Source organism: Tiliqua scincoides, chromosome 3, assembly GCF_035046505.1.
Source record: "Tiliqua scincoides isolate rTilSci1 chromosome 3, rTilSci1.hap2, whole genome shotgun sequence".
NCBI lineage: Eukaryota > Metazoa > Chordata > Lepidosauria > Squamata > Scincidae > Tiliqua > Tiliqua scincoides.
Genome location: NC_089823.1, coordinates 87,749,738 through 87,776,576, shown reverse-complemented (window position 1 = coordinate 87,776,576; position 26,839 = coordinate 87,749,738). Strand labels below are relative to the sequence as shown.

General features: G+C 41.7%; 1 protein-coding gene across 5 annotated transcripts in view; it reads right to left on the bottom strand.

The window, feature by feature from the left end:
• Nucleotides 1-26,839, bottom strand: part of HERC2 (HECT and RLD domain containing E3 ubiquitin protein ligase 2) — a 127,475-nt gene that overhangs the window by 40,146 nt on the left and 60,490 nt on the right. For 4 of the 5 annotated variants that reach the window (XM_066622097.1, XM_066622102.1, XM_066622100.1 and 1 more), the window contains exons 35-63: nucleotides 26,226-26,417; nucleotides 25,739-25,926; nucleotides 25,262-25,454; nucleotides 22,732-22,914; nucleotides 22,212-22,396; nucleotides 21,397-21,544; nucleotides 21,120-21,316; nucleotides 20,644-20,874; nucleotides 17,980-18,115; nucleotides 17,440-17,598; nucleotides 16,974-17,116; nucleotides 16,272-16,539; nucleotides 14,341-14,483; nucleotides 14,059-14,157; nucleotides 12,972-13,140; nucleotides 12,760-12,885; nucleotides 11,278-11,386; nucleotides 10,193-10,332; nucleotides 9,560-9,750; nucleotides 9,262-9,367; nucleotides 9,047-9,138; nucleotides 8,070-8,245; nucleotides 6,999-7,110; nucleotides 5,174-5,255; nucleotides 4,902-5,045; nucleotides 1,932-2,022; nucleotides 1,399-1,576; nucleotides 275-356; nucleotides 25-196 (exon numbers count right to left, since the gene is read on the bottom strand). In XM_066622097.1, the coding sequence (XP_066478194.1) occupies nucleotides 25-196; nucleotides 275-356; nucleotides 1,399-1,576; nucleotides 1,932-2,022; nucleotides 4,902-5,045; nucleotides 5,174-5,255; nucleotides 6,999-7,110; nucleotides 8,070-8,245; nucleotides 9,047-9,138; nucleotides 9,262-9,367; nucleotides 9,560-9,750; nucleotides 10,193-10,332; nucleotides 11,278-11,386; nucleotides 12,760-12,885; nucleotides 12,972-13,140; nucleotides 14,059-14,157; nucleotides 14,341-14,483; nucleotides 16,272-16,539; nucleotides 16,974-17,116; nucleotides 17,440-17,598; nucleotides 17,980-18,115; nucleotides 20,644-20,874; nucleotides 21,120-21,316; nucleotides 21,397-21,544; nucleotides 22,212-22,396; nucleotides 22,732-22,914; nucleotides 25,262-25,454; nucleotides 25,739-25,926; nucleotides 26,226-26,417 (4,435 nt within the window). The remainder of the gene's footprint in view (nucleotides 1-24; nucleotides 197-274; nucleotides 357-1,398; nucleotides 1,577-1,931; nucleotides 2,023-4,901; nucleotides 5,046-5,173; nucleotides 5,256-6,998; nucleotides 7,111-8,069; nucleotides 8,246-9,046; nucleotides 9,139-9,261; nucleotides 9,368-9,559; nucleotides 9,751-10,192; nucleotides 10,333-11,277; nucleotides 11,387-12,759; nucleotides 12,886-12,971; nucleotides 13,141-14,058; nucleotides 14,158-14,340; nucleotides 14,484-16,271; nucleotides 16,540-16,973; nucleotides 17,117-17,439; nucleotides 17,599-17,979; nucleotides 18,116-20,643; nucleotides 20,875-21,119; nucleotides 21,317-21,396; nucleotides 21,545-22,211; nucleotides 22,397-22,731; nucleotides 22,915-25,261; nucleotides 25,455-25,738; nucleotides 25,927-26,225; nucleotides 26,418-26,839) is intronic. The other variant, XM_066622098.1, reaches the window with a different exon arrangement.

The following is a 26,839-nucleotide window of genomic DNA, read 5'->3' as shown; positions in this document are numbered from 1 at the left end:
CAAAATTTGTTGAAAATGACATACCATGTCCATACTACTCCAGACTTGGTAAGAGCCAAAGAGAACTGAGCTCCGCATTCAATCTGGCAAACTCCCTGACCATTCAGCCTCTCAATGTTCTGAGGGATATTGCATCCTTCACTTCCTCCTCGACCCAATTTTCCAAAGTCTCCATCACCCCAGGAAAACACTAGTCCTAACAAAAAACAGACCTGCATTATAGACTGCAACAGAATACACATATTAACATTAGAATAAAGAGAACACTTCTTACCCTCATCTGTCAAAGCTAGAGTCTGAGCATCTCTGCTCCCACAAGCAACCTGAATGACTCTATGACCAAGGAGAACTTTAACCTACAAAACAGAAAAAAAGAAAGACTGAGATGCATCTATTTTAAATTACATACACATACAGCATATTAATTTAAACCACTTCAGCTTCAAACACCACTTCAGGTTGGAGGATCAAACTGTCATAGTGAAGTATCTCTAAGGGCACAATCCTAACCCCTTAAGTCAGTGCTTTCCAGCACTGACATAAGGGCAATGCAGCACTGAGGTAAGGGAAGAAACATTCCCTTACTTGGAGGAGGCATCCGTGAGTGACACCCAACTGCAGGCTGCAGCACATGTCATATTGGTACCGCTATGCCAGTGCTGGAAAGCACTAGCAAAAGGGGTTAGGATTGCACCTAAATCAAGCAAAACTGTTTTGAGCCTCCCAAAAGGCTAACATGCTCTCTTTTCAGCTCTCTCAATTGGGAAGCTAAAAGAAACAGTAAAAAGATTCCTAGAGCACCAATAGGTCTATGAAGAGAAACTCACAAACCTAAAGGGAAAAGTCAGTTTTTCTGGTTTAAGAGAGAAAAATGTAACCATCTTAGCAACCTTTCATCCCCAAAAAGCCAGTGACTGGACAACCTCCTGATCTAATCAAGACAAATGGCTCAGTGAGAGCAACATAAGATAATTTGTTGTTCATAACACTTTAAGAACATAAGAACAGCCCCACTGGATCAAGCCATAGGCCCATCTAGTCCAGCTTCCTGTGTCTCACAGAGGCCCACCAAATGCCCCAGGGAGCACACCAGATAGCAGGAGACCTGCATCCTGGTGCCCTCCCTTGCATCTGACATAGCCCATTTCTAAAATCAAGAGATTGCACATACACATCATGGCTTGTAACCTGTAATGGATTCACTTTAGGAAGACCAACCTTTAAGACTCAGAATTTTGAACCATTATTTAAAAATGCCACCCCACAACACACTGGGCACAGAGACTTTTGGCTACGTTTCTACTTTTGCTGTTCTTCAGCAATTGCTGAAGCAATTGTAGAATTAACAGCAATGGTTGCTCATATAATCTTAGATAACAGAACTTCTTATGACCTTACCATCTTCGGTTTAAGTTGTGTAGTATTGTCCCCATGTCCCAGTCGACCATATTCGCCAAGACCCCATGTATACAATTCACCACTAGAGGTAATGGCAGCACTGTGAGAACTGCCACAGGCAATATCACGGATGCGTTTTGTTTTCAGCGCTTCAATCAGCCTCGGTTTATCACAGTTCCTGGAAACACACACACACACACACACACAAAAGTGAAATATTTCCACTTCACAAAATTTTATATTAAACTAATGTACATCTTGCACATAATTTTTGTTTTTTCCTCATATGCTTGTTTAATTGTGTTTGGTGACATGCCTTAGAATACAGAACTCAGGTTCACTCAATAGTCACTAATGAACCCTGAAGATAATTATGTATCTAATGCTAACTCTGCATCAAGCAAAATATTTCATATAATCATATTTTAACAGCTTTCTTATTAACATTTCACACAGAAACACAACTCGCTAACTGAAGAGGGAGATATAAAAGTTCAACAAACTCAAAACAGAGCAAAAATACATATCCTTACATTCTGCTGAAATGTCCAAGTTTCCCATCATCTCCTTCACCCCAGGAAAACACCTTCCCATCAACAGTTAAAGCCATAGCATGGCGGCCACCTGGAACAGACAGGAATAGAAGAAGTGGAAAAGATAGTAACAAAGTACCGTATTTTTCGCTCTATAAGACGCACTTTTTCCCCCCCAAAAAGTGGGGGGAAAAGTGTGTGCGTCTTATGGAGCGAATACTGGAAAAAAAAAAAACTCTGCCCCTGGCCCCGCCCCCTCTGCTCGGCTCCGCTTCCCAGGAAAGCGTGGGTGGGGTGGCAGTCTTGCTGAGCAAGCCCGCGTGTCTACTCAGAAGTAAGTCTTAGAGTCACTGGGGCTCACTCCCAGGAAAGCGTGGGTGGGATGGCAGGCAGGGGTGCTCATTATGTCGATCCTCGAGCTACCAGTCCATCTCCAGGCGAAATGAGTCAATCGCCGGCTTCTTTCCTGTCCACGCATCCCTAGGAGTGAGCCCCTGGCAGGCTTGTGAGCCCAGGGAGCGAGCCTAGGGAGTGAGTCCAGGGAGCCCAGGGATTGAGACAGGCTCCTCCCTGGGAGAGGAGGCGCTGGCAGGCTTTTCTCCCGTCCACTCATCCCTGGGAGTGAGCCCCATTGGCTCTACTGGGGCTGACTTACCTTTCCCCTGCTTTTGCACTGGTATGTATGGAGATCTGCACCCCCCCCCCACTTCCATCTGTTGGTTCTGTGTGCAAGGGGTTTTGCAATGGTCTTGCTGTGATGCCTATACAGAGATCTTACCTGCCCCACGCTTTTCCCCTGCTTTTGCACTGCTATGTATGGAGATCTGCACCCCCCCCCCACTTCCATCTGTTGGTTCTGTGTGCAAGGGGTTCTGCACTGGTCTTGCTGTGATGCTTATACAGAGATCTTACCTGCCCCACGCTTTTCCCCTGCTTTTGCACTGGTATGTATGGAGATCTGCACCCCCCCCCACTTCCATCTGTTGGTTCTGTGTGCAAGGGGTTCTGCACTGGTCTTGCTGTGATGCCTATACAGAGATCTTACCTGCCCCACACTTTTCCCCTGCTTTTGCACTGCTATGTATGGAGATCTGCGCCTCCCCCACTTCCATCTGTTGGTTCTGTGTGCAAAGGGTTTTGCAATGGTCTTGCTGTGATGCCTATACAGAGATCTTACCTGCCCCACACTTTTCCCCTGCTTTTGCACTGCCATGTATGGAGATCTGCGCCCCCCCCCCCCACTTCCATGTGTTGGTTCTGTGTGCAAAGGGTTTTGCAGTGGTCTTGCTGTGATGCCTATACAGAGATCTTACCTGCCCCACACTTTTCCCCTGCTTTTGCACTGCTATGTATGGAGATCTGCACCCCCCCATCTTCCATCTGTTGGTTCTGTGTGCAAGGGGTTTTGCAATGGTCTTGCTGTGATGCCTATACAGAGATCTTACCTGCCCCACGCTTTTCCTCTGCTTTTGCACTGCTGTGTATGGAGATCTGCACACCCCCCCCCCACTTCCATCTGTTGGTTCTGTGTGCAAGGGGTTCTGCACTGGTCTTGCTGTGATGCCTATACAGAGATCTTACCTGCCCCACACTTTTCCCCTGCTTTTGCACTGGCATGTATGGAGATCTGCACCCCCCCCCCTTCCATCTGTTGGTTCTGTGTACAAGGGGTTTTGCACTGGTCTTGCTGTGATGCCTATACAAAGATCTTACCTCCCCCACACCTTTCCCCTGTTTTTGCACTGGTCTGTATAGAGATCTGCTCCCCCCCCCCCTTATATTGGAATCCAGGAAGATCTGGTGAGGAGGTAGATGTGGTGTCAGCAGTGGCCCCTTTAAGGGTAAAGCCTGGGCATCCAGCAGAGAGTGCTGCACAGCTGCAGCCACTGGAAGGCAATAGGGCCCTCAGGGATATAAGGAGTACCAGAGGCAGAAAGGGTTTGTGGGTTTTGAAGAAGTGCAGGTTGGAGGTAGGGGAGGAGACTGACTGGGTTTATTGAATTTGGAATCTGACTGTGGATTGTGACTGGACTTGGATACCCTGATGGATTTAACTGACCTACCTGGAACCTGACCTTGGACTGTAATCTGGCTTATTGGCTCTGGACTCTGATTTGGTAACTCTGAATGATGGGACTGATTTACTTGGCATCTGTGGACTGGAACTGGACTCATTTTTGCTTGCTGCACTGGTGAATTGCACAAGGGGGACTGATCAGCCTTAAGCGGGCACGAGGCCCAGTGGATTGGAATTTGGCAGAACATCATTGTAGCAGAAAGATAATGTGATCCCCTATTTGTGTGCACCTACTTTTGTGAGCTTCATAAATTCTGACTCTAGCGATGATGAGTTCTTGGTGTTTCCAGAAAACTAGAGTGCTCAAACCTTTAAGTCTCTCCATTTGTTAATGACAGTGATAATGGTTCTTAATGCCACTGTTGACTGCTGTTCACTTTACATGGTTCAAATGTTATTCTGTTATAGTTTATTAAATATTTTATTACACTATTTGGTTCAGAATATTTTTTTCCTTGTTTTTCTCCTCTAAAAACTAGGTGCGTCTTATGGTCAGGTGCGTCTTATGGAGCGAAAAATACGGTAAATACAAACAGTTTGAACACAACATAAAAGCAAATACATCTGCCCACTTCAATTTATCTGGTGTGACTGAAGATTACTTTGCATCTGCAGTTTGAGCTTACTGTCATGTTGTCTGGTGCTCTAACACGTAGATGCTCATTCTCATTCCGAGAAAATACCCCACAAAAGCAAGTTTCCAAACACAGAGGTAGCACTCCCACTTCATATGCACACTTTTTTATGCAGAGAGAAAGCAAGCTAGACACATAGGTAAAACTGACACATTGGCTAAAACAGTTTTAGCCAAGCACAAATTTTGAACACAGAAAATACTTGTTTCACTTTGAGAAAATCTGCTCACTGATAAACAGAAAATAAAAACTTGGTACCTGAGTGAACAGCAACTTTCTTCACTACATAGTTACTAAGAGCAGTAATCTGTCGGGGAATAGGTACAGTTCCACTTGATAGGCCTAAGCCAAGTCTTCCATTAGTTGCTTCGCCACAAGCATACACTTTGCCCTCCACAGTCACTAAAAGACAAAAGAATCTTAGTGTTCTATTATTGAAAAATTAGCACAATTGAAAGTATACTTTAAATATAACAATTGCAACACCTTAGAAACTGGTAAATTAAGAGCCCAACAGAGAGCTTTCCTACCTGCAAAAAGGCTTTTGGATCCACCAGCCACCTGTACCACATTCAAGGCCGAAAGGGTCTCAGAAAACGAAGGAACCTTTATCTACAATATGTAAATACAGAAAAAAAGTTGTTAACCAGAACTAAGAAAAATTCAGAAATAAAAGCAAAATGAATAATTGCCTTACAACCCAATCCTATCCACACTTTCCTGTGAGTAAGCCCCCTTGACTCTAATGGGACTTACTTCTGAGTAGACATTCATAGGATTTGGCTGTTAATCAACTGCTGAACTATTATATTGATCTGGGATATATTTAAAGCAAATCAAACAAATTTGCTCAAAGTATGTTCCATACAAACTACTTTCTTGAGAAACTGACATTTCGAGAAAAACTGCAAAAATTTAAAAGAAACTTGGCCATTTTTATTCAATACATTTTTCCAATTCAGGGTGTTTTAATGAATCAAGTAAGCTTTTGATTTTTTGCAGCGTATACCTGCATCAATGCTGCTGTTTCTAATGTTTAAGAACTAAACAAGAATAAGCACTGTAAGTGTCCATAAAATCCACAATTCAATACAGTGGACAGGATCTGAAGAACCTGATATAAGTTCAGCATAACCAAAAAGATCATGAGTTAACATTTCTCAATCAGCTTTCCCCCCAGTGGAAGAGGGCAAACTACTTCTGAAACTGAAGGGGTTCCAAAAGTACTTTAGAATAGAGGTTTGCTGCTGGAAGAGGAAAAAAAACAAGAATGCCATTGAATTCACCCAACCTTACTGGATCTCAGTCATTACATTTCAATTTCAGATGAATATTAACAAGAAGGTGCTATTATTAAAAACTGCATTATTTACCAACTAAACACTCTTGCCATAATGCAGGGGTTTCCAAACTGAGGTGTCGCGACACCCCAGCCCGAGGGCCCTGGCCTCTGCCCCCTTAAGGGGCAGGGGCAGTAAGGAAGCAGGAAGGAGGCTGCAGGGGCTTAGCTGCACTTACCAGAGACTCTTGCAGTCTCCACTTCCAGTTTTGTGGAGGTGGGGCACAATCACTCTGCTTTCACTTTCTAAGCTTCTGGGAGCCCTGTAGAAGGTCACGCAGAGATCCCCGCACCCCTGGGAGGCTCTGGGAGGCTCTGGTAAGTCCAGCCAGATCCTGTGGACTGCGTCGCTGCCTCCCCCTGCCCCTGTAAGGACTGGCTCAAACTCTCCCTGAGAGTTTGAAAACTGCTACCTTAATGTAAGCAGACTAATTTAAATCTGCGAGTTACCCTTCTGTTAAAAAAGACAAATTCCCTTGCTGTCAGATAAGACTTTTAGATGCACTCAACTTGCTAGAGAAGGACTCAGTTCCGTTGGTCTCATTTGGAATTTAACGCTTGAGCCATTCGCTAAGCTGTGTAGGCTATACAGTTGCCTAATCATCTACTTAAGAAGTCACTAGAAAGAATGCTTTTAAGTTCTAATTTTATGGCCTGCAAATGTCAGAGCTTTTCTGAAGCAAACAACTACACATGTCTGCTCTTAGCATTCATATTGCAAGTCTTTAAGGATTTTCTGCACTTTGGTTCTGATTCCAGAACACAAACAAGTTTCTGAATGTGGACGGCTTTGTCCCTACGTAATTGAGACTGCTGCAAGGGTACAAATCCTCTGCATTCAGCAAACCTATGAGGGGCTTCCAATTCAGGACTACACAAGAACACACACCAGGATGGCAGCGGTTGTTCTCATTCCCACAAGACCCACTCTCCCCACACCATCAGATTCCCATTGGTTGAGGACACTGGACTCAGCATTAAATTTCATTCATTTTAGGTTTTTAAAAATATGGTACCTTAGAACCTTTTAATCCTCCCAGTTGGTCTTTATCATTCAGGCCCCAAACAAATACTTTGGTTCTTATTGTAGCTGCTGATTCTAGGCCCACAGTCTTCTTTCTAACAAGACTAAGTACACAAACAAATTAGTTTGGAAGACTTTATACTAGGACATCACTAGAATGTTAATTGTCATACACCCTTCACAATTTTATATGCAAAAGACTCTGCTGCAACATAATCTTTGAGTAGATGGCATATATGGGTTCAAAATGATGTGCATTTTTATTTCCAGGCTTTGGGGTTTGGAAGAAATACTTACACACAAAAACTGTATAGGATGCTTTTTCTCCCCTTTCAAGCCTGCCCATGTTTCCTTACATGCATGCTTTTCCTTTCTCTTACTGACAGCAAAATCCAAGGTTGGAGAAGGCCCCTGCACTGGCCCAGGAGCGTTGCGAATACGCTGTGCAGTTGGGCAGAAGACCACACTGGTCCAGAGATGCCAGATCCAAAACCGGACAGGGTAAGTTTGAACAGGCAGGCCAGCGCAGGGGGTGGGAGAGCGTTCTGGAGGTGGGGAAGGAAAATTTCAGGGGGGGAGGGTGAACTGGAACTGGGTGGGGGTGGGACCAGCCACAGGGGCTCAGGTCCCTAACCCCCACTCCTGGCCCAACCAGACACAGGCTGCTTGAATTTGTACCAGCAATTTCAAGTAGCCCCATAGGGGTGGCTGAGGCATTGGGGTAAGGGGAAAATACCCCCTTACCGAGTTGCTCTCCAACCACCTCCTAATCTAAGCTGGATACAGTGCAGGCCACCTGGCTGCCATTACCAGTGCAGGTTAGGATTGGGCTGCCCATTGCAAAGACTTTCAGGTTTTTTCTGAAATGGAAGTAAATTTCTTATTTAGATGCACATTTCCTTTAGCTCTATATTCAATTGAGAGTTAAAATGAAAAGTTTGGGATACAAAAGGGTGTGCAACCCCAAACATGACAGATCAATTGAATGGTGGAATTTTGTAATAGCACATATCACAGTTACAGCATCTACTTAAAAAGTGCTCCTTATTTTAATATTCCATACCTGGCAGTGTTAGCTTTATCATCATCTTCTTCCTCGTTATCAGAAGCAAGGAAAGGGACTGTTGCTGAGTCTTCGTCCTCTGCCCGGATACGACCCAAAATGCTGAGACCATGTATTTTGCAATCAATACCAGAGCTTCTGCACTGCTTTATAGCAACTTCAACGTACCTGTGATACTAAGAATAAGAAAAGATTGTTGCCCTTATCAATTTAGTACTTAATGCAACTAGCATCACCAATAAAGGAGAGAGAGGACTTCTGTTTCAATCATTTTACTGTTTTACTAATATCAAGGAAAAAATATACGGCTTTTCCTTTTTCTCTTCTTTCACATATTCAGAGTTAAAAATATAGAGAAATTTAACCATACTATGCATACATTTACGCTTATTTCAAAAGAATCACAATATAGATGCCAATAGGTTGGAGATAAGTTCAAAACGGTGCCAAGGTGGGTGAGTGAGTGGGAAACCGAAGAGACCAATGCTTACTCTCTTTGACAGGGTAAAGAACAATACAATTGACCCATATGTGCCTGGTCCACAAGTGTACACATTTGGTCCCGTACGTATTTGGTGCATATATGCAACGTTGGGCAGAAACAGCTTAAACTGAAAAAGTAACACTAAAAATCAGAACCCAGTTCAATACAGCATGCTGTAAGGAAGACAGGTCTTTTCAGTGCAACCACAGGTCACTTCCTCCATTCTACTTTCATCAGGCAATAAATGAAGAGACAGAGGCTATGATTTTGACTCCTCTGTTCTGAAACTGGCACCTCTCATCTTTTCAAATAAGCCATTGGAAAGCAGTGCATATTAGTTCCTCTATAGGTCTTAATTGGAAGTAATCACAGTTTCCTATTGCATCAGAAAAACAGCTATTCACACTGGGAAGTTCTTTGGGATCTGAAGACATAAGGCATCTTCCACAAGATAGAACCACTTCCTTCACAAGCCTTTCCAACTATCACCTACCTCAACACAATCCCCAAGAAGAGGAACTGTAGTGTCAGTAGGATTAATGTTGATTGTCTTCAGCTCTATCAGGTTGCTGAGAGAACTCCCACCTACACAACAATTAAATACGTTAATGCGGTATTACCTGCAGATGGCCAGGGGTGGCTCAACTGAACAAGTTGAATGTTTGATCAATAATTAGATTTCTGTACTCAGCACTGCCTTTCCCATACCTGAAACCACAACCAAAGAAGGCATATAGCTGCTGTCTGCAGGATCTACTCTCATTTTCAGTCTGTGTACTAGGACATCAGGGAACATCTCCAAACGAATCCAGTGCTAGAAAATATTAATCAACAAATTATGAACAACAATTATATAATAATGTTTTACTCCTTACAGAAGTAATAATTCCAGTCAGAAAGAATTAAATAGCATATGCTTTAAAAAAAATTACAATTCTATGTGTACAACAACATGGTGGTATTGAGATTACATCCAGAAGCTTGCAAGGCACAATTTAAAACCTACCTTTCCTTGGGAGCCAGAAGACTGCCAGCACTGTTCACCACCATCAATCAAACGTGAGGCTTGATTCACAGAAGATGACACATTCAAATTTTTAACAATTCTTGACCAATCATCTAGTAGCATTCCTCGCTGGCTACTGTGACGTCTCTTCAGCTGTTTTCCAGAGCGACCACAAAATACTGGAGATTGACCTATTGTAAACAGTGTTGTAAATTCTGAAGACATCTGCTTCCATAATGCATCCAAATAACACAACTTCAGATTCATGAAATCATATGCACAAAGTACTCAATGGATTATCTGGTCCCATCTTCACTACTGCAGAACTTCAGAAGACCTAGATCTTCAGCAACCACATAATCTGTTCTTGAAAACCTCCAGCCAAGGACATACCACAGGGTTCAAAAGCATACATTGGTAAATAAATGGCTTTGATAGTTTGGAGATTATTCTTAACATCTAAAATTACTGCCCGTTAGTTGAAAAGTAAAAGCTATGAAGGTTAACATTTCAAGAACGATAAATGCATTTCTTACATTGTCTAGCATACACATTAAACTTCTAAACTGAGGAAGATATCAAAATGCCACGTACAACAGCAATGTTAGAGTTAAAACTATAACAAAAATATACCTGGCTCATTTATTCTACCAAAAGGATGTCGAGTGTTATGCTTCCTGGTTTTAAAACAGGTTTCACAAAAATCAAAGTCGTCACAACTTCTGCATTTAAACCTAGGTCCATTGATAGGAAACATCTGACAGCCATCACACCTAGTGGTAAAAAATATATATATATATCTGTTAACACAGAGAGCATAGCATCCCCTTCCCTGTGGAGGGTCCAGGTTGCATCAAGCACCACTTGATAGAGATCACAGACCTGATTCCTGTCATTAAGTGGTACATATATGTACTGTAGTTGCTAATTACCCTTTTTTCTTTTTCTGGTTATTACATAAATAAAATATTATTTCTATACCTCCCTTTTTAAAAAATCTAGTAAACCTAGGTGGGTCCTGTTAGAGTGTCATTTTAAAACGTGGATCCCAGTGCTAAAACGTTTGTATACCACTAGTCTACAACAGTGGAAAATGCAGATTGTGCAGAAAGTGAGTCAGTGCAGACAGTATTGCTACCTGGATGAAGAATCTTACTCTGTAAAAAACAGCTTTATGATTCTTACAGTTCCATGATTTTATGAATTGTTCAACATTTTAAGTAAAATAAATATAAGTACAGTGGGCCCTAGGTATTGTGGGGAGTTCATTCCAGGGCCCCCAATGGATATCAGAATCCACAGATGCTTGAGTCCCAGATGAGAACAGGGTCCTGGAGCCAAATCACTTAATTTGATGTCACACTGGGCCCTCCAGAAGTCGCACTGGCCCTGCTCCATGGGGCCTCCTCCCCGCCTCCCCAAAAGGCCTCCTGCATGCGACTGGAAACCATTTCTGGTCATGCAAGTGGTGTTCTGAAGCAGGGAAGGTCAGTAAAGTGGGCACTGTGCCTCAAGAACACCTCCCAAACATGACCAGAAGCAGCCTCTGGTCATTTCCTGGAGGACTTCTGAGGTATGGGGAGGCATCTGTGGTGGAATCTGCAGATGCCAAACCCGCATATAAGGAGGGCCCACTGTCCACATTGAATAGATACAACAAGACAGACATGATATTCAAAACAGCACAAGAAAAAAATGGTTGAAAGTTTTAAACTTACGTAACTCCTGGATGAATACTGGGAACCAGTTCCATTTCTGACAATAACCCAGTCCAGTGTGACTGCTGAGGAAAATCGACAATGACATCCTTACCATTGGCACTAAAAGCTATCACAAAGAGAAAAATACATTAGTTAACTGTGAAATACCTGCAAGAGGACACAAACATAAATAAATTGAGATCTCATAGCACATTATAAAATCTAATATAGAATTTTTAATAGTATAAATAGTGGTTCTCACATATTTAGCACCAGGACCCACTGTTTAGAATGAGAATGTCAGGACCCACCGGAAGTGATGTCATGACCAGAAGTGACATCATCAAGCAGAAAAATCCTAGGCTGCAATCCTACCTACACTTACACAGGAGTAAGTCCCATTTACTATCATTGTTAAAAGAATATACATAGTAGCTTGTTAAAAGTACAGGTCTGTAACATTTCTCAAAATGCAGTCACACACCATGGTAGCAAGTCTATTAAAAATAAAATATTGAAATGAATGGGGACCCACCTGAAATTGGCTTGCGACCTACCTAGTGGGTCCTGACTCACAGTTTGAGAAACACTGATAAATCATTATAATGTTTGAGTGGATTACATTTGTGGTGGAAATAATTTAATTCAATAAAGTACAATGATTTTGTAATTTGCATTAAATATTTAAGCACAAACACAAATTCTAAAACACCCAAACAAGGAACAACTGGAACAACAATCAATATCAATATCGTAGAGCTGGGCATATTTTAAACTGCCTATGTAACTGTATTGCTTCAAACTATATGTGAACATTTGAATGAAAGCAGTCCATGTCAAAATGTTCCTGGATATAATACAAAAAGTATCTCAATTTATACACTCTATGAATTTCAAAGTGCCTAATAGCCAAAATAAAACTCTTTTAAAAAACTGTAAAAATGAACCTTAAAAATTTGTGAAAGAAGCAACTAAGCACTAAATGCTAAATAAAATTTATACATAATGCACAGCCAGAGCAGCATTTGGTCATAACTAAAAGTCTGAACAAATTTTAAGCTGTGATGTCATAGCAAAAACTTGAGACACCAGGTGGGCCTCCAAGAAGAGAACTTTCTACAGTCAAGATACTAGCACATAAAAAGCCCTCTCCCCAAACACCACCTCTTCACTTCTGAAGAAAGAGGCTCACATAGAAAAGTCTCCAATGATTACCTTAAATGGACAAGCTGATGTGGGAGTAAGTGGTTCTTTAGATACCCAGGTCCCAAGTTAGTTAGGACTTTCATATATTAAAGCCAGCACTCTGAACTGTCCCAGGAAACAGATCAAAACAGGAAATAAAATCCCTTCTAAGTAGGAGCAGATTAAATTGGGCCTGCAAGATCATATACAGGTACCACATCACCTGCTTCTCAGAAACTACCTTTCTATCAAACTGACAGAGATCCTTATGCATAACCTATCCAGTCAACGTTTTCTCTTAAAAATACAGATTACCTTTCACAACTCCCACACTCCTGTGGGTAACTGATCCCCACTTGTACTTGGGCGTGGTTACAGATGTTTTTACACGCACTTTGTCACCAATCTTTATGTGCGAGGGAGAGCTCTGAGGTGGGAATCCTATAATATCAACAACAACATAAATTTGCATGAATTTCAAATGTTTGGGAAATACCATTCAAATAGGAATTAAATATTCAACTCACCTATAAGTTCAACATGGATGTATCTGACCCAGTAAGTGCCACCTTTTTGTTGCCAGTCACATTGCACGTTGAGATCATGCAGCCCATCACGGTCCAATTTTATCACTTTGCCCACATCACCCTCACAAACTTCCTCATATGTTCGGCAGCATCTAACCATCATCCCCACCTAGGGGAAAAATATCATCCCATGAAGCTTCAACAGCCACACACAGGATTCAGGTTAACGTCTAACCTACATAAAGGCTTCCTTTAAATCTAACACTAATAGTAACACATACAGAGTAGTGCAGGGGTGTCAAATATAAGGCCCAGGGGCCAGAGGTGGCCCATGGAAGCTTTTTATCTGACCCTCAGGCTCTCAGCTGCTAACAGTGCTGAGGTGTTACTGTTACCCCATGAAAACTGGGCTCTCCCATGTCTTGAAATATGATAAAGATTTGTGTGTTTTTTCTTCTGTCATTTGAAGTTGATGAATTCCTAAGTGAGAAAAAGTACTAATTTTTGGTTATAAGTTGTTTAATGACATCACTTCCAGCCCTCAACAGGCATCATGAATGCCATTCAGCCCTCGGTGTGAAATGAGTTTGACACCCCTGCAGTAGTGCATAAGGGACTGGACTGCAAATCAGGATTCTCTTGTTCAAACATTGCCTCTGCCGTGAACTCTCGTTAGTTGGCATTAGGGAAGCAAGTCCCCCTCAGTCCCAGTTCCCCAGCTGCAATGTGGGAATAATACTACTTAGCTTCCATGATTGTTATAAGGACATCTACAGCAATACATGCAAGTATCTTGGCACATCCAGAAAGTACTACATGCTTTATTTATTAAAATTCAACCACATTACAAAAGATCACAAGCAACATCAGGAGCTTTTTTTTTTTTAAATAGAGGGACAGATATATTGAAAGATTCAGTCAATGGACTGGTTCAAAGAAAGCTCCACACTATCTATCAAAGTAATTTACAGCTTTCACATTCATCATTCTCCCACATGCATCCACTGTCATGATTTCAACTTTCGATATTGTCTTTTCCAAAGGGGCATCACTACTATCCAAATGCAGGCTTCGCTGTCAGGCTTACCTGAATGTTCTCTCGCACATACACAGCATAATCATCGTTACTTAAGAAATCAGCTCGTTTCTTGTACGTCTGGCTTTCTGTTACAACAGCAGCAGTGGACTGCAAACACAGAATCACCACATCATTACAATCATAGCACTATAAGAAGGAAATGCTCCACAACAGGAGTTTCCCAAATGACAAAGAGCGCGTATCTAGTTTCCTGACCCAAAGTTGTGACCAATGTATCAAAAATACCAGTGATTGTGTTTGAAACAATTCATGATGTTGCCTAGCACTTACTACAGGATATGCAGCTTCTGCTTCTTCTACATCTTCTATTGCTTCTTCATCAGAATATTCATCCGATACAGTGTCCGCATCTGAGAGATCAGGGATTTGGACATCAGGGTGATCCAAAAGCCAGCCCACCAAGGCTTCCACTCCTAGAACACAATGCATCAAGGACTGTCATCAACAGTATTGTTCATCTGAACAGAAATTCAACCAAAATTGTTTTTACTTTTGGTGTTTTGCCCAACCAGTTTGTTCACTCAGGATGCAACAAAGTTATAAAAATTCAACTCTACTTTTCCATCCAATCTTTTCCTGCCTTCTATTCAATCCCACATTGCTATTTGCCACTTCTTTAATCCCACTCAACATCAAGAAATAGCATTAAGATCTTTGCTTTTCATCAATCTCTGCTCCTCATCTTTTCCTTTGTTACACAGTCTTACGAAGTCTTGTAAGCGAGAATAGCCTATGAGATGCATGAGAGCTATCCAAATCTTCCCCATCAGATGACTTCCCATCTTCTCTATCTGAACAAGGAGGGGAGCCCTTCTGGGAATCAAACTTACTTCCCCCTTTGTGCAGGCAATAAAGGGAGTGAAGGTAGTGAATATAAGCAGGAAAGGTCCTGATAAGGAGGGCCAAGCTGGTAGATGAGACTTAGAGAATCTTGGACTGGCCCCTTTTGTTGTACAAAAATAGTCAGGTGAACCTAAATCAGAGCCATGGGAAGAATCCTGTTCCTGAATGGGGGGCACTAGAAGGGAGAAAAGGGATGACAATGCCACAGTCAGATGAGAATGCCCTGCACTTAGAGAAGAAAGGGATTAGGCTCTAGGCAATTTTTACCATGTAAATGGAACTCTAATATCTACTAAAAAAACCCATTGTTCCAATTGTTGGGTTAGAGACAGCAACTCTGGAAACTTCTAAACCTACAACCCACTTTCTCTGACTTTAACGGAGGCTAGCAGTTGATCACCCTCAACCATTGAGGGAGAATGGAAATATGAACCCTTGGGGCACTTTGTCTACCCAATCATTGCTTTTGAAGGGTGTTTGCTGACAAGGTCTATCAGCCTCTAAGCCAGTGGCAAGAAGTTCCAACAGCCATTAGGACACTCTTGTCTCACTTCAGGTAGAGCACAATAATAACTATGTATCTGGCGTCCAAATGTCAGGGGGGCTAATGCAACTTATTTTGGTGGCAGTATCAGAGAGGGCCCCTCTGGTGTCTTCAGATGTCTTCAGAAATTTAATTACTTGATAATGGTCCTTGGAGCTTTTCTACTGATTTTCCTTCTTGTTGCATTTTGCAAGCTTATTTTTGTTGGAGCCACTGCCTCTTTAGTGGGAGTTTTTGCAGTCTTGATGGATTTCATGGGCTCTCTCTTTTCATCCTATGCTGCCACATCCGTTTGTGCAAACCAAGAAGTTCTTTTGCTAGTACTTTAGTTACCATTGGACCACCCACATAGGGTGGTCTTCCAAAAGCAAGTTGGAGGGGAAATGGGCCCTTGACATTACAAGTATTAATTGGACATGAGTTTGTTGTGATGGAAGAGGAAGAGGAGAAGAGAGACAGAGTACCTTTGTAGCCCTGCCTGCTAAAGTGAGACAGAATCAAAACTGGGAATAGCCACCCTGTGGAAGTGAGAAGACCAATCAAGTTCACATGGCCTTTTCTCCAGGTACAAACCAAAGGGACAACTCATGCAAGGATATGCTCCATCACTGTTGGAGAACCTCCCCTTCTGTAAACATCAGGGCATGTTAATCTCCTCAAAATCTAGTGTCCCAAAATTTTTCCCCAGTGATCATGACTTCACTATTACACACTGCCTTTATCCATATCATTCTCCCATTTTGACTCAAAGTGCACCGAGATCGCATCAGTTCCTTGACAGTTAACATACTGTTGGTACTAGAACAGTAAGTACCTGGTAACCCAGAAGCAAATCCAGATGTTCCCGAAAGAGATTTCAGTGCATACTCAATATTCTTCCTTGGGAATCCCATCTCCATAAGTTGTACTACAATTGGAAGTGGTGGAATAGGGGATGCTTTGCATTTCTTCACTTTTGCAGGTCTGATATGTTGGACTGTAATGGGTGTTGTAGCCTCACTGGAACTACAGTCTTCAAAGCCTGGAGTTGAAGGATGTGCAGATTCTACAGCCAGATACTGACACACAGCCAATGCAGCAGCCTATGAGATGATATACATACAGCAGCCTATAACAGTGTTTCTCAAGCTTGTGGGTCAGGATCCACCAGGTGGGTCCCCATTTATTTCAATATTTTATTTTTAATATATTAGACTTGATGCTACCATGGTATGTGACTACATTGGGAAAATGATGAAGTGAAACATAATATGGGACAATATGATTGATTAAGATAAATATAATAGAAGTACAAAATACAAAGTTCTCCATTACTAAACAACTTAACAGTCTTTAATGCTGAAAATTATATAATATATATTGTTATATATAATGGTATATTATAACATTATATATGATTAAAGATTGCATTTTACTAATAGATGGAACTAAAAAACACAACTGAAGAAGTTGTTCAAATATACAAACATGTACAAATAATTACAAAGCCACCATGCAAGGAAAGTAAGATTTTTACCTCAAGTTCTAGCTTATCAAATATTGCCTTCACAGGTGATGGCTGTGTTGCTGCAGTTAATAATTGTTGCAAGAGGATCATGGGAGGCTGAGGTCCTTCAGGGGACATGTCTACTACATCAGGAGATGCCACTGCACCCTCATCTTAAACCAACAAAAAAATGGATTTTACTTGCAAAAACAACATAAAAGGGACCATTAGCACCCCTTTTCACAGAGCAGCATTTACATTTTAATCATGTTTCATTAAATCATGCTTTAATATTTGTGACTTTCTAAAGTCCCAGCAAGGAGGGACTTCTGGCAAGTCAGAGAGTTCCCCATGCTAAGAAACATGGTAGCATATTCATAGATAAGCACCATTCCTTTCTCAATATTCTGCCTAATTTAACAGTATAGGAAAGGTATCAGAAGAGAGGTTGGAAATTCTAATGAATCATGTGACAAAACAAAAGTGATCCAGTTACCTGTAAGACTATTACCTGCAGGAATTGAGCCAGCCTCCTGCACTGCTGGTTGAGATAGGATTTGCCTTAATTTATCTTGGTGAGAAAGCAATGCTCGACCCGCTTTCAGTATGTACAATTTCAATTGCTGGCATCTCAGCATATCCAAATCTATTTGGCCTGCACAAAACATATTATAAGCATTTGTTAATTGCCAGCATTTATATAATCAGGTACCAGAAACCTATAGTATATAGTCAAGAAAATATCAGGTGATGGAAGTGATTAACAACCAACTCTGCTTTCACTATCTTCATGAGAAGCTACCTTTTAGCTGTGGCATACCTTTCCTACTCTCATCACAACATGCGCTTCTCTCATTTGCATTTTCCATCAGATCAATTCTTGCCTCACCTAACTGAAAAAGAAAGACTGTTCTCAAAATGCTTCTATTTAATGCAAATGTACCACTATTTTTCAAATTCACCATCTTATTAATCCTCACTTAGTGGTGGTATCATTTAAGAACAAAAATTACAAAATGAAGAAAGCAAATCATACCTGAAAGAACTTGATTAGGTGACTTCATTCTGTGTTTTCCTACTTTACACCCAGCCAAGTTCACTAACTGAGCCCAGACAGACAACATGGCTTCAGTGAATGGTAAGTTATTCACGTTGAAAGGAATCACAGGGAGCTAGAAGAAAAAGCAGATATTTTCATGATTTTTAATAAACTATAGCTTAGAAAGTTAGTTGTATCCATTCCTCTGCCTACAGTGTGAACTCATTCCTAAATTTATGCAGGTGGGGCTCCTGTAACTTCCTTCCCCACAGGGAGAATACCAAACTTCTTCAAGGGTGCACTTCTCATTCATGTACACATTTTCGGTTATATAATTGTGGGAATGCCACAGAGGCCTCTATGACACAAGGTCTATTCTGGCTGGTAGAGTCCATGGGTCTTGTATGGACAAAGCACTAGATCTGGATAGTACAGTTTCCTTGGCCATTCCGGTGCTATGAGGATGACCTCAGTTCTTAATCATCATCATCATCATCATCATCATCATCATCATATTATTATTATTATTAACAGTATTTATATACCGCTTTTCAACTAAAAGTTCACAAAGCGGTTTACAGAGAAAAATCAAATAACTAAATGGCTCCCTGTCCCAAAAGGGCTCACAATCTAAAAAGATGCAAAAGAATACCAGCAGACAGCCACCAGAACAGACACTGCTGGGGTGAGATGGGCCAGTTACTCTCCCCCTGCTAAAAAAGGAGCACCCACGTGAAAAAGTGCCTCTTACCCAATTAGCAGGGGTCATATCCTCTTTATCACCACTGGAATTAACAAGAAAGGGGGAGAAGCGTATAACAGAAACTGCGCCATTCTATCTAGAGTGTGTCTGTGCCCTCTGCTCCCTGTTCTTTTACTTTTGACAAATCTTGGAACCTCAGCATTGTTCTTGCATGCAAAAAGGTCCATTATTGGATTCCCGAATCTGCATGCTATTTCGGCAAATGTCTGTGAATTTAATCTCCAATCCGCCTCCCTTAACTTGCGGTGACTGAGCAAGTCCACTGCATCATTCTCTATACCTGTCAGGTGTTCTTAAGGAAAGCAGACTGTGTTACATCCAGTGCTGTAGGGCTTCTGTCTCTGTGCAGACCCTGCGACCTTGTGCTACCCTGGCAATTAAAATACACTTTTGCAGTCAACACTGTTCATCTTTACCATCACAAGCTTTTTTCCTAAGGCAGTTCTAAATTTCCAGAACACCAATCGGATGGAGTTCTAGAAAGCGGATACTCTTTCAAATCATGAGATGTCCACTTCTCCTGGGTGATGGCCCCACAAATGTGAGGCACTCCATTCTGTCAAACTAGCATCTGTGGTTACTGCTGCCCTGTTTGGGACTTGCAAACTCATTTCCTCTGTGAGCCAGCCTAGAGCCAACCACCAAGTGATATCTTTTTGCAGCTGAACAAGCAACCAGATCACCTGTTGAATGCTTTTCTCTATGAGAAAAAAATAAAAACCTTTTTATGCATTCACAGCAGCTTTCAAGTCAATAGTAATAATAATAACTGGGTATTTATATACCACCTTTCTGGTTATCGGATTACTCCTCTGACTTTATTCAAGGCCGTTTACATAGGCAGTCATTTCTAAATCCCTCAAGGGGATTTTTACAATCATAGAGGTTCTCTCTTTCAAGAACTAACAACATTTCAGAATGGATCTTCCTGGTTTGGTCTCACTTCTGGCCTCCAGTTCTCCCACGCAGGCTGACAAGCAGCTCCATCTCTCACATGGAGGGCGGCCAAGACGCTTCTTGCTCACACCAAGAGCAGGTGGAATCACTCAGCTTGGCTTGTCAGTTGCTTCAAGGTCTCTTCATTCTCAGCCGTTCAGGGAGCTGCCAGTGTCCTCGAACTGGCGACTTTCTGATGTTATCTTCAGGCTAACAGAGGCTCTACACTCTAGACCAGACCTCCTGCCCAGACTCCTGCCAAGTCAAGACTCTCTATCGCTCCTTGCACTTTAAATTTTAAATGGACCGCTGCAGCCCACTGAAAGCCTGGCTCTACCCTCACCCAGTGAACTTTAAAGTTCAAATCAATTGCCACAAGTTGCCGGAAAGCTTTGGAGACTCTCCAAGGAGCTCTGAAAGCCGTCACTGATCTTCATTGGATTTCAGATTCTTCAGCCTACCTGCGCATGCGCAGAAGGCAACCCAGAAAATCTGGTGCAGAGTAAGAAGGTCGCATGGGGCAGTGGGATTGGAATTGAAACTTTTTAAAAACATGTAGGCCATGCAGTTGTGTGCGGTGGGAGGCACAGCACAACTAAGGGCAGCAAGGCTGTCAGCCCCCCAGCAGTGTGGTGCCCAGGTTAATTGGCCTCCCCACCCACCCCCAGCACCGTCACTGCATTATTCCATGGACTTCAATATGAAAAAAACATGGAAGAGGGAGATAGCAGATATACTGCTCCATAGATTCAGAGCTTCAAGCAGTTTCTCCAAGGATTGGACAAATAGCAATGACCACTGCCAAAAAGCTAACTGACAATTTGCAAAGTATCTATAGGAAAAATGTCATATCCAGGATCCACACGTTTCTGCACTTCAGTAAGGAGAATGAACAGCATGTGAAGCATACATTCACACTTCATTCTTATACTAACTTCAAGACACCACATAAACGCACTTACTGGCTTTAGTTGACTGAGTGGACAGACTCTACAGGTTCTCATGTCATAGAACTGCACTGTAATTTTCCCTCTAGGAGTGATCCTGGTCACTGTGCCTTCACCAAACTCATCATGAACTACTTGGCCACCTAGTCGTAAGCGACTGTCTATCCCACCAATCACTGCAAGGACAGCCATCAGGCCTCCCACTTCTGGATTTTCAGTGTCAGGGAAGTAGTCCTCTAAAACTGCCTAGGGGGAAAAAAGAACAGTACAGCTTTATTGTAGAGAGAACTTCTCACTGCGAAATAGACATACATTTTTACACATCTGAAAAGCAGTCAAAAAAATTGTGAAACCATTTTACCATAAAAAAAGAATGCAATATCATTTCACAAAACACATTTGTTTCAACATGATTCTAGATAGGTTTAAGCAAATTTGATTAATTGCTAATTGTTAAACAAAAATGAGTTTTTTAAAAATGAGGGAACTACCCCTTCTGACTGTTTTCCTGCAAAGATGTGGGTGATGGAGGTTAGCTGAGAGTTGATGTACTTGTTTATGAGTCCATTCCACTGGTTTAGTGAATGCAAAGTCCTCAGCAGTGCCACTATCTCTTCTGCCAAAGTACTACTGTGGGTTGCAGTTAGAGAGGCCTGAGGCCTGGCTTTCCTCCTCCTCAGAGTAGATTCTAGGAAGAAGAGACAAAACTTAGGCACTAGCACAACTGAAACAAAAAATGGCAACATTCAAAATCAACTCCTCTCTTACCTCTGAGCAGTGGGATATCAGAAGAGCAAGTAGTCAGTAGACTACCCAGGAACCCAAACAATTTTTCCACAAGGAATTTCATATCCCTTGACCTTTCTGTTTTATCCCAGGAGGGAAGCACCGCTTGTAGTAAGTGCACAGCAAGGATCTTAAGAGTAAGGGCAGAAAGAAACTATTAGAAAGACACTACCATTTGGCAACATAAGATTGACCGTCTAAGCATAAAATAAATTTTGAGAACAGGTGATATTAACAATAAGGCCAATAAGTGTCCCTCCATTAAAAATTATGTTGTCTCCAGGATATATGTCGAGTACAAAACAACTTCTTTAGAATAATTTATATACAAAACCTGTGAGACTTTACTGTATAATTTTACAAAAAAAACCTCTAGCAAAACCAGTGTCTATTGAGGAGTGTGTAGGCAAATCGGTTTCACAGTGGTGCTTTTCACAAACTGTACACGTCCACCCAGTTTCAAAAGAGATTTGCTCTGCAGCATGGCAGGCTTCCATTCAAAAAAACTCATCTAATCCTCCCTTTGGTGGACAAGAGTAGTCATGTAAGTCTCTGAATCCAAGCCAACCAGCATTAGCTCCAACAAGTCGCATTCCCAACTTCATACTGCAGCTAAATGCAGCAAAAACACAGCTATTCTGCATCTTCATTTTGCTTAGTCACTTGCAAAGGGATCTCTTAAAAGATCTGATATTGAATTGAACTGAAAACATGGAGTGCCCCCTTAAAACTGTACTATGAGTCCACTATGAACTAGGAAAACTTCACTGGGTATCTCTATCAATTTAATGAATTACCTGTCGTTGCAGAGATGTAGCGGTGAATGATTCATGTCCCTCTACAATTTTCATTAATAGAGTTATCCACTGTGATGTACTAAGAGTGCTGCACATCTGTGGCATGAGCGCTATGCTTCGAATGAATCCCAGAGAACACCAGCTCCTGTGCTGTTCTTTATTAACCAATGTATTTGGCATGGAAGCTGGAAATAAAAAATGATTTACTCCAATGATCATTTCTGCGCAGTATGACTAAATGGGCAATACCCAGTTTCATTTATTCTCCTTCAGAAATACACAAAGCAAAGTAACCATTAGTAGGACTACAAAACCTTTCTTAAAAAGGCAGAGACATGAATAGAAAGAACTATATCCCCAGTTTAAAAGCTCTATAAAGAACTGTGATCTTAATATTCTATGGGGGGAGCACTATAGCCATGTAATCACACACACACACACACAAATGTTGAAAGTCACCAAATGTTGAGAATAGGTATTAGGCACACTTAAAATGAGAATTTGATTAGCCAGTATTTACTTGATTTATCTATAGTTCCACTCTCTACGAGCATACGGAGCAGTCCACACAAAGTTCTGGTTGCTTCATTCTGCATTACTTCAGCATGGACTCCAGCAGAAAGGCAGAGAGTTTGCAGCAGATTCACTGTACTTGTCAACATCATGGAAGTTGGATGCAGATTTCTTTCAACTTGTTCTCCTTCTGAAGAAAGAATCAGAGTAAGTGACAGTAGGCAAGAACCCTTAAAATACTTAACTTGCACTCACTGACAAACCAATTTAGGTCTCCAAGGATAAATATGTTTAAGGTTATAACCCCTTTTCACATCTAAAGTAGAAACATTGCAGAATTTCCTTAACCCTGAGTTAACCCAGGGGTGACCAACCTGTGGCATACGTGCCACTAGTGGCACTCAGACACTTCCTAAGTGGCATGCGCAAAGTCGCCATATAGTTTTGAAAAACATTTAAATAACAAAGCACTGCAGCAGTTTATGATTTGCTTGATTTCTTTGCTTGATACATAGCATGCCCCCAAGTTCTTAATGCTGTAATGGGTGCACTCAGGGCAGCCATGCCTAATCTGCTTGATTTGCTCTGGTTGGAAAAAAGGAAGAAAGGCCAGAAAGGAATGGTAGGCAGCAGAGAAAGCCAAAAGGGCAGATGTTAGTGAACTGCATTCTGCCAACTAGCAGGTCACTAACTTTCCCAAGAAGGTTGATATCAGTTAAGTGGTGAAGGGATAAGCTATAGAAGGTGGTGGAGACTGAGTGAGGCAGCACAGAAATGGCCAGTGAGATTAGCGAAGTCCTGGTAGCCCAGCTGGGCAGAGATACCCTCTTCAAGAAAATCATCTGCAAAGAGATCCCAGCTAAGATCATCTTTGAGAATGAGAAGGTGGGCATGCGGGGGGGGGGGGGCCTGGCTGTGCGAAAGGGCAATGAACACACCTTGGAATGAGTTCGGCTGGGCTGGGCTGGACTGAAGGTCCCTACAGGCCACCTTTCTGGCCTCAACAGCAGCCAGTCAGGTGTCTTTGGAAAGCCTCAAATAAGCAAAGGCAGTTTCATGTTTCTTGCTCTGTACCTTCTGGTACTCAGATATATTGCCCTTGAACTAGTAGGCTCAATCTAGCTGTCATGGTAATAGCTAAAAGCAACATTAAGGTTGAGTGGTACGTTTAAGATTCTCTACATAAAAAATGGCACGTGCTGTGGGGTTGGCCATCCCCCTGAGCTTCACAGTCCAAAAAAAAGATGAAGGGAAAATTTAATTTTGTATTACTGTGTATGTAAGCTTGCAACACTTCAGGAAAGTATGGTAAAGATTACACCATAATGAAGAAAAAACGAAAAAAGGTGGAACAGCATTTGACTGCCAGAGACATCACAGAAAATTTCTACCTCCTTCATTATCAGGAAGGATGCAGAAACTACATAAAACCAAATACAGGTTGAGTCTCGTTATTCACAAGGGTTCCATTACCAGAACTCATGTAGATGACAAAAATCACATTAAAGCAAATCCATTTAAAAAACAATGTCCCTTTGCTAGGTGATTTAAAAACATTTTTTCTTGCGTTTGCTTTTAATAAAACTAAAAAGTATCTTTAAAAAACAGCTTTGTTGACCTTTGTGATGTAAGACAGTCATCAGGCAAACAATTCATCAATCCTTCTCTCTCCGGGCACTTAGAAAGACTTCACTCTGAGCCTGTGACCCCTCCCTTCACCCAGAGCAAAGTGATTATCCTTCTTTCACAAGCTCAAGGAGAAGGGAGGAGTTGTTTGCCTTGGAGTGAAGCTGTTCTAAGTGCCTGGAGAGAAAATGATGGTGGATTGTCAGCCAGCTGCCCTCTTATAATTGATTGTAATGCCCAGCTGCATTACCAAGGCTGTTGTTAAAACACTTTTTTCCTTTAATTTAAAGGGACTTTCTCATCGCACTGAGATAAAACCATGGGTGAAAAATCCATGGATAATTAGGTTATACCTGTAAGTCGCTGTTGGTGTAAGATACTCCTTACTCAATCTGAACCATTAAAAAAAAGCACGCGCACACCCATCCATCTATATTTATCCACTCACGCACCAAACCCGTAGGATTAAGTAAAGCTGACAAATTCACAGCCAGCAACTATTTACAGTTTCAGCAACAAAAAGACTAGAGAACATTAAATCTAGCTGTTAAATCCAGCTCTCAAAAAAAAACTACATGTTCAAAAATGCTTAAGATGCCAGCTTTCAACATCCTTCAGATCAGTAACTCATTACCACCATATTGCAAAAAAGCTCTTCCCATTCAGAGCAGTGTTTGTAGCCGACTGCTCCAGCAGGCTTTGAGCCCGGATTTCCAGGCAAATACAACTGCACAGAGGGTTGCACTGCAGAGTTTGAGTAGGCTGATTGTGAATGGTAAGTGCAGAACAGTAAGTGCTGCTCATGGTGGGGAGAGCTTCAGCATTGTGCTGGATTCATAGTGCGGGCTGTACGTTACTGGTTCCTGCTTTACAGCTACAATGCCACTGTGTTCAACCCAGAGCTCTCTCACCAGAATCATCCTCTGTATCTGAGTCCTCTGCTACCGGATGAGAAGCAGGTGGCAGTTCAGCCAGTTTGAGATCATACTTTCCTTCTTTTCCCATTCTGTATGAATTGGTACTACCAGTGTCCCACTGAACTCTAATCCAACCATCTTCTCCCAATTCTCCAATCACCCGACCCAAGCCTGGAGGCGGTCCATCCTGAAGATAAAAGGAAATCAAATCAACAAGCAGAATCTGTGAACAGTGGGAGACATGGGGACTTTTTGGTTCTTTTCTATTGATTACAGACCGTTTCAAATTTCAAAAATAAAACTAAAACAGCAAGATTTGAAATGTTTCAATTATATACACGCTACAAACAATTGATACAAAAATAAAGATCTCTCAGGAAAACAATACAGGAAATTTAAAATACATTCCTGGTAATATGGTTACACAATAGATTGAATGATCTCAAGCAAAAGAAAGGACACAGGCAGTACCTGATCACCCCATTTCCAGTCTACCCCCCTCATCACTCTGGTACCAATCTTCATCATAGCTGCTAGCTCTGGTCCTGAGACAGGGAGCTGAACTGGAGTGGTCTCTTTCCTTGTCTCTTCAAGAACGGTAGCAGATGCACCACGGGATGAGGCAAGCATATCTTCTTCAATGTTGTCTGAACTAGGTCCTAATTCCAACAAGAGATATCTTGAAATCTAGTAGCAATTAACAGATGCCACAATTCTGTATAGCAGTGTTCAGTGAAAAAGGAAAATATAAGAATCTCCAAAGTGTGAATATAATGAAATTATTTCTGTTCTGAAAACACCGAGGTTAGCCTTTCTGAAAACTCTCTCAACTATGCATGTGTTACTTTTGTTCCACAGAGAACAACTGATAAAAAGAAAGTTCCACTAAACAGGAAAAAGCATTCTAAAGGCTTGGAGAAGCCCAGGAATAACAGAACCGCCAAAGCAGCAAACGCACCTATAAGACGTAACGTGGTTTGTGTCAATGCCAACATGCCAGAATTGAGAAGAAGGTTCAGGGTGTTTGCTCCATGCTGTAGGGTTAACATGTTGAGCATGACCAGTAAGAAACGTGCTTGTGGAATTGTCCCAAGGCTTGGTCCTGCAGGGTTCTCATTTGTAATGGTTTGTAGAGGAACAGGTTGGATACCTAGTGGAGAGACAGGATATTTGTTAACAGGCATAAGCAAGTGGGTGGCTGCTTACCAACTCAAGTAAATTACATTGACTTATCTGTCAACTGTTCAAATTAGCAGTAAGGACAAAAAAGTAAGCTGCTTGTGCTTTCCCTCTGGCTTGAGACCTCCCCAAAAGAATTGGCAACACAGAAACAGATTCACCTTAGAACACTTCCAGTAAGTAAAGCTTGCAATTACAAAACCAGATTTGATCAGTAACCAGACTTCCATCAGGTCAAATTTTCAACATGAATGCAGATTGCAAGCCAGAGCCACTGGTACCCACCCAGAGTATGGATATCGAGAAGGGGCTCATCTGTCTGAATCCTCCTCAGATCAGCTGTGGCTGCAATCTTATGCAGTGTCATGGAAGGAAGCCCCACGGAACTCAAAG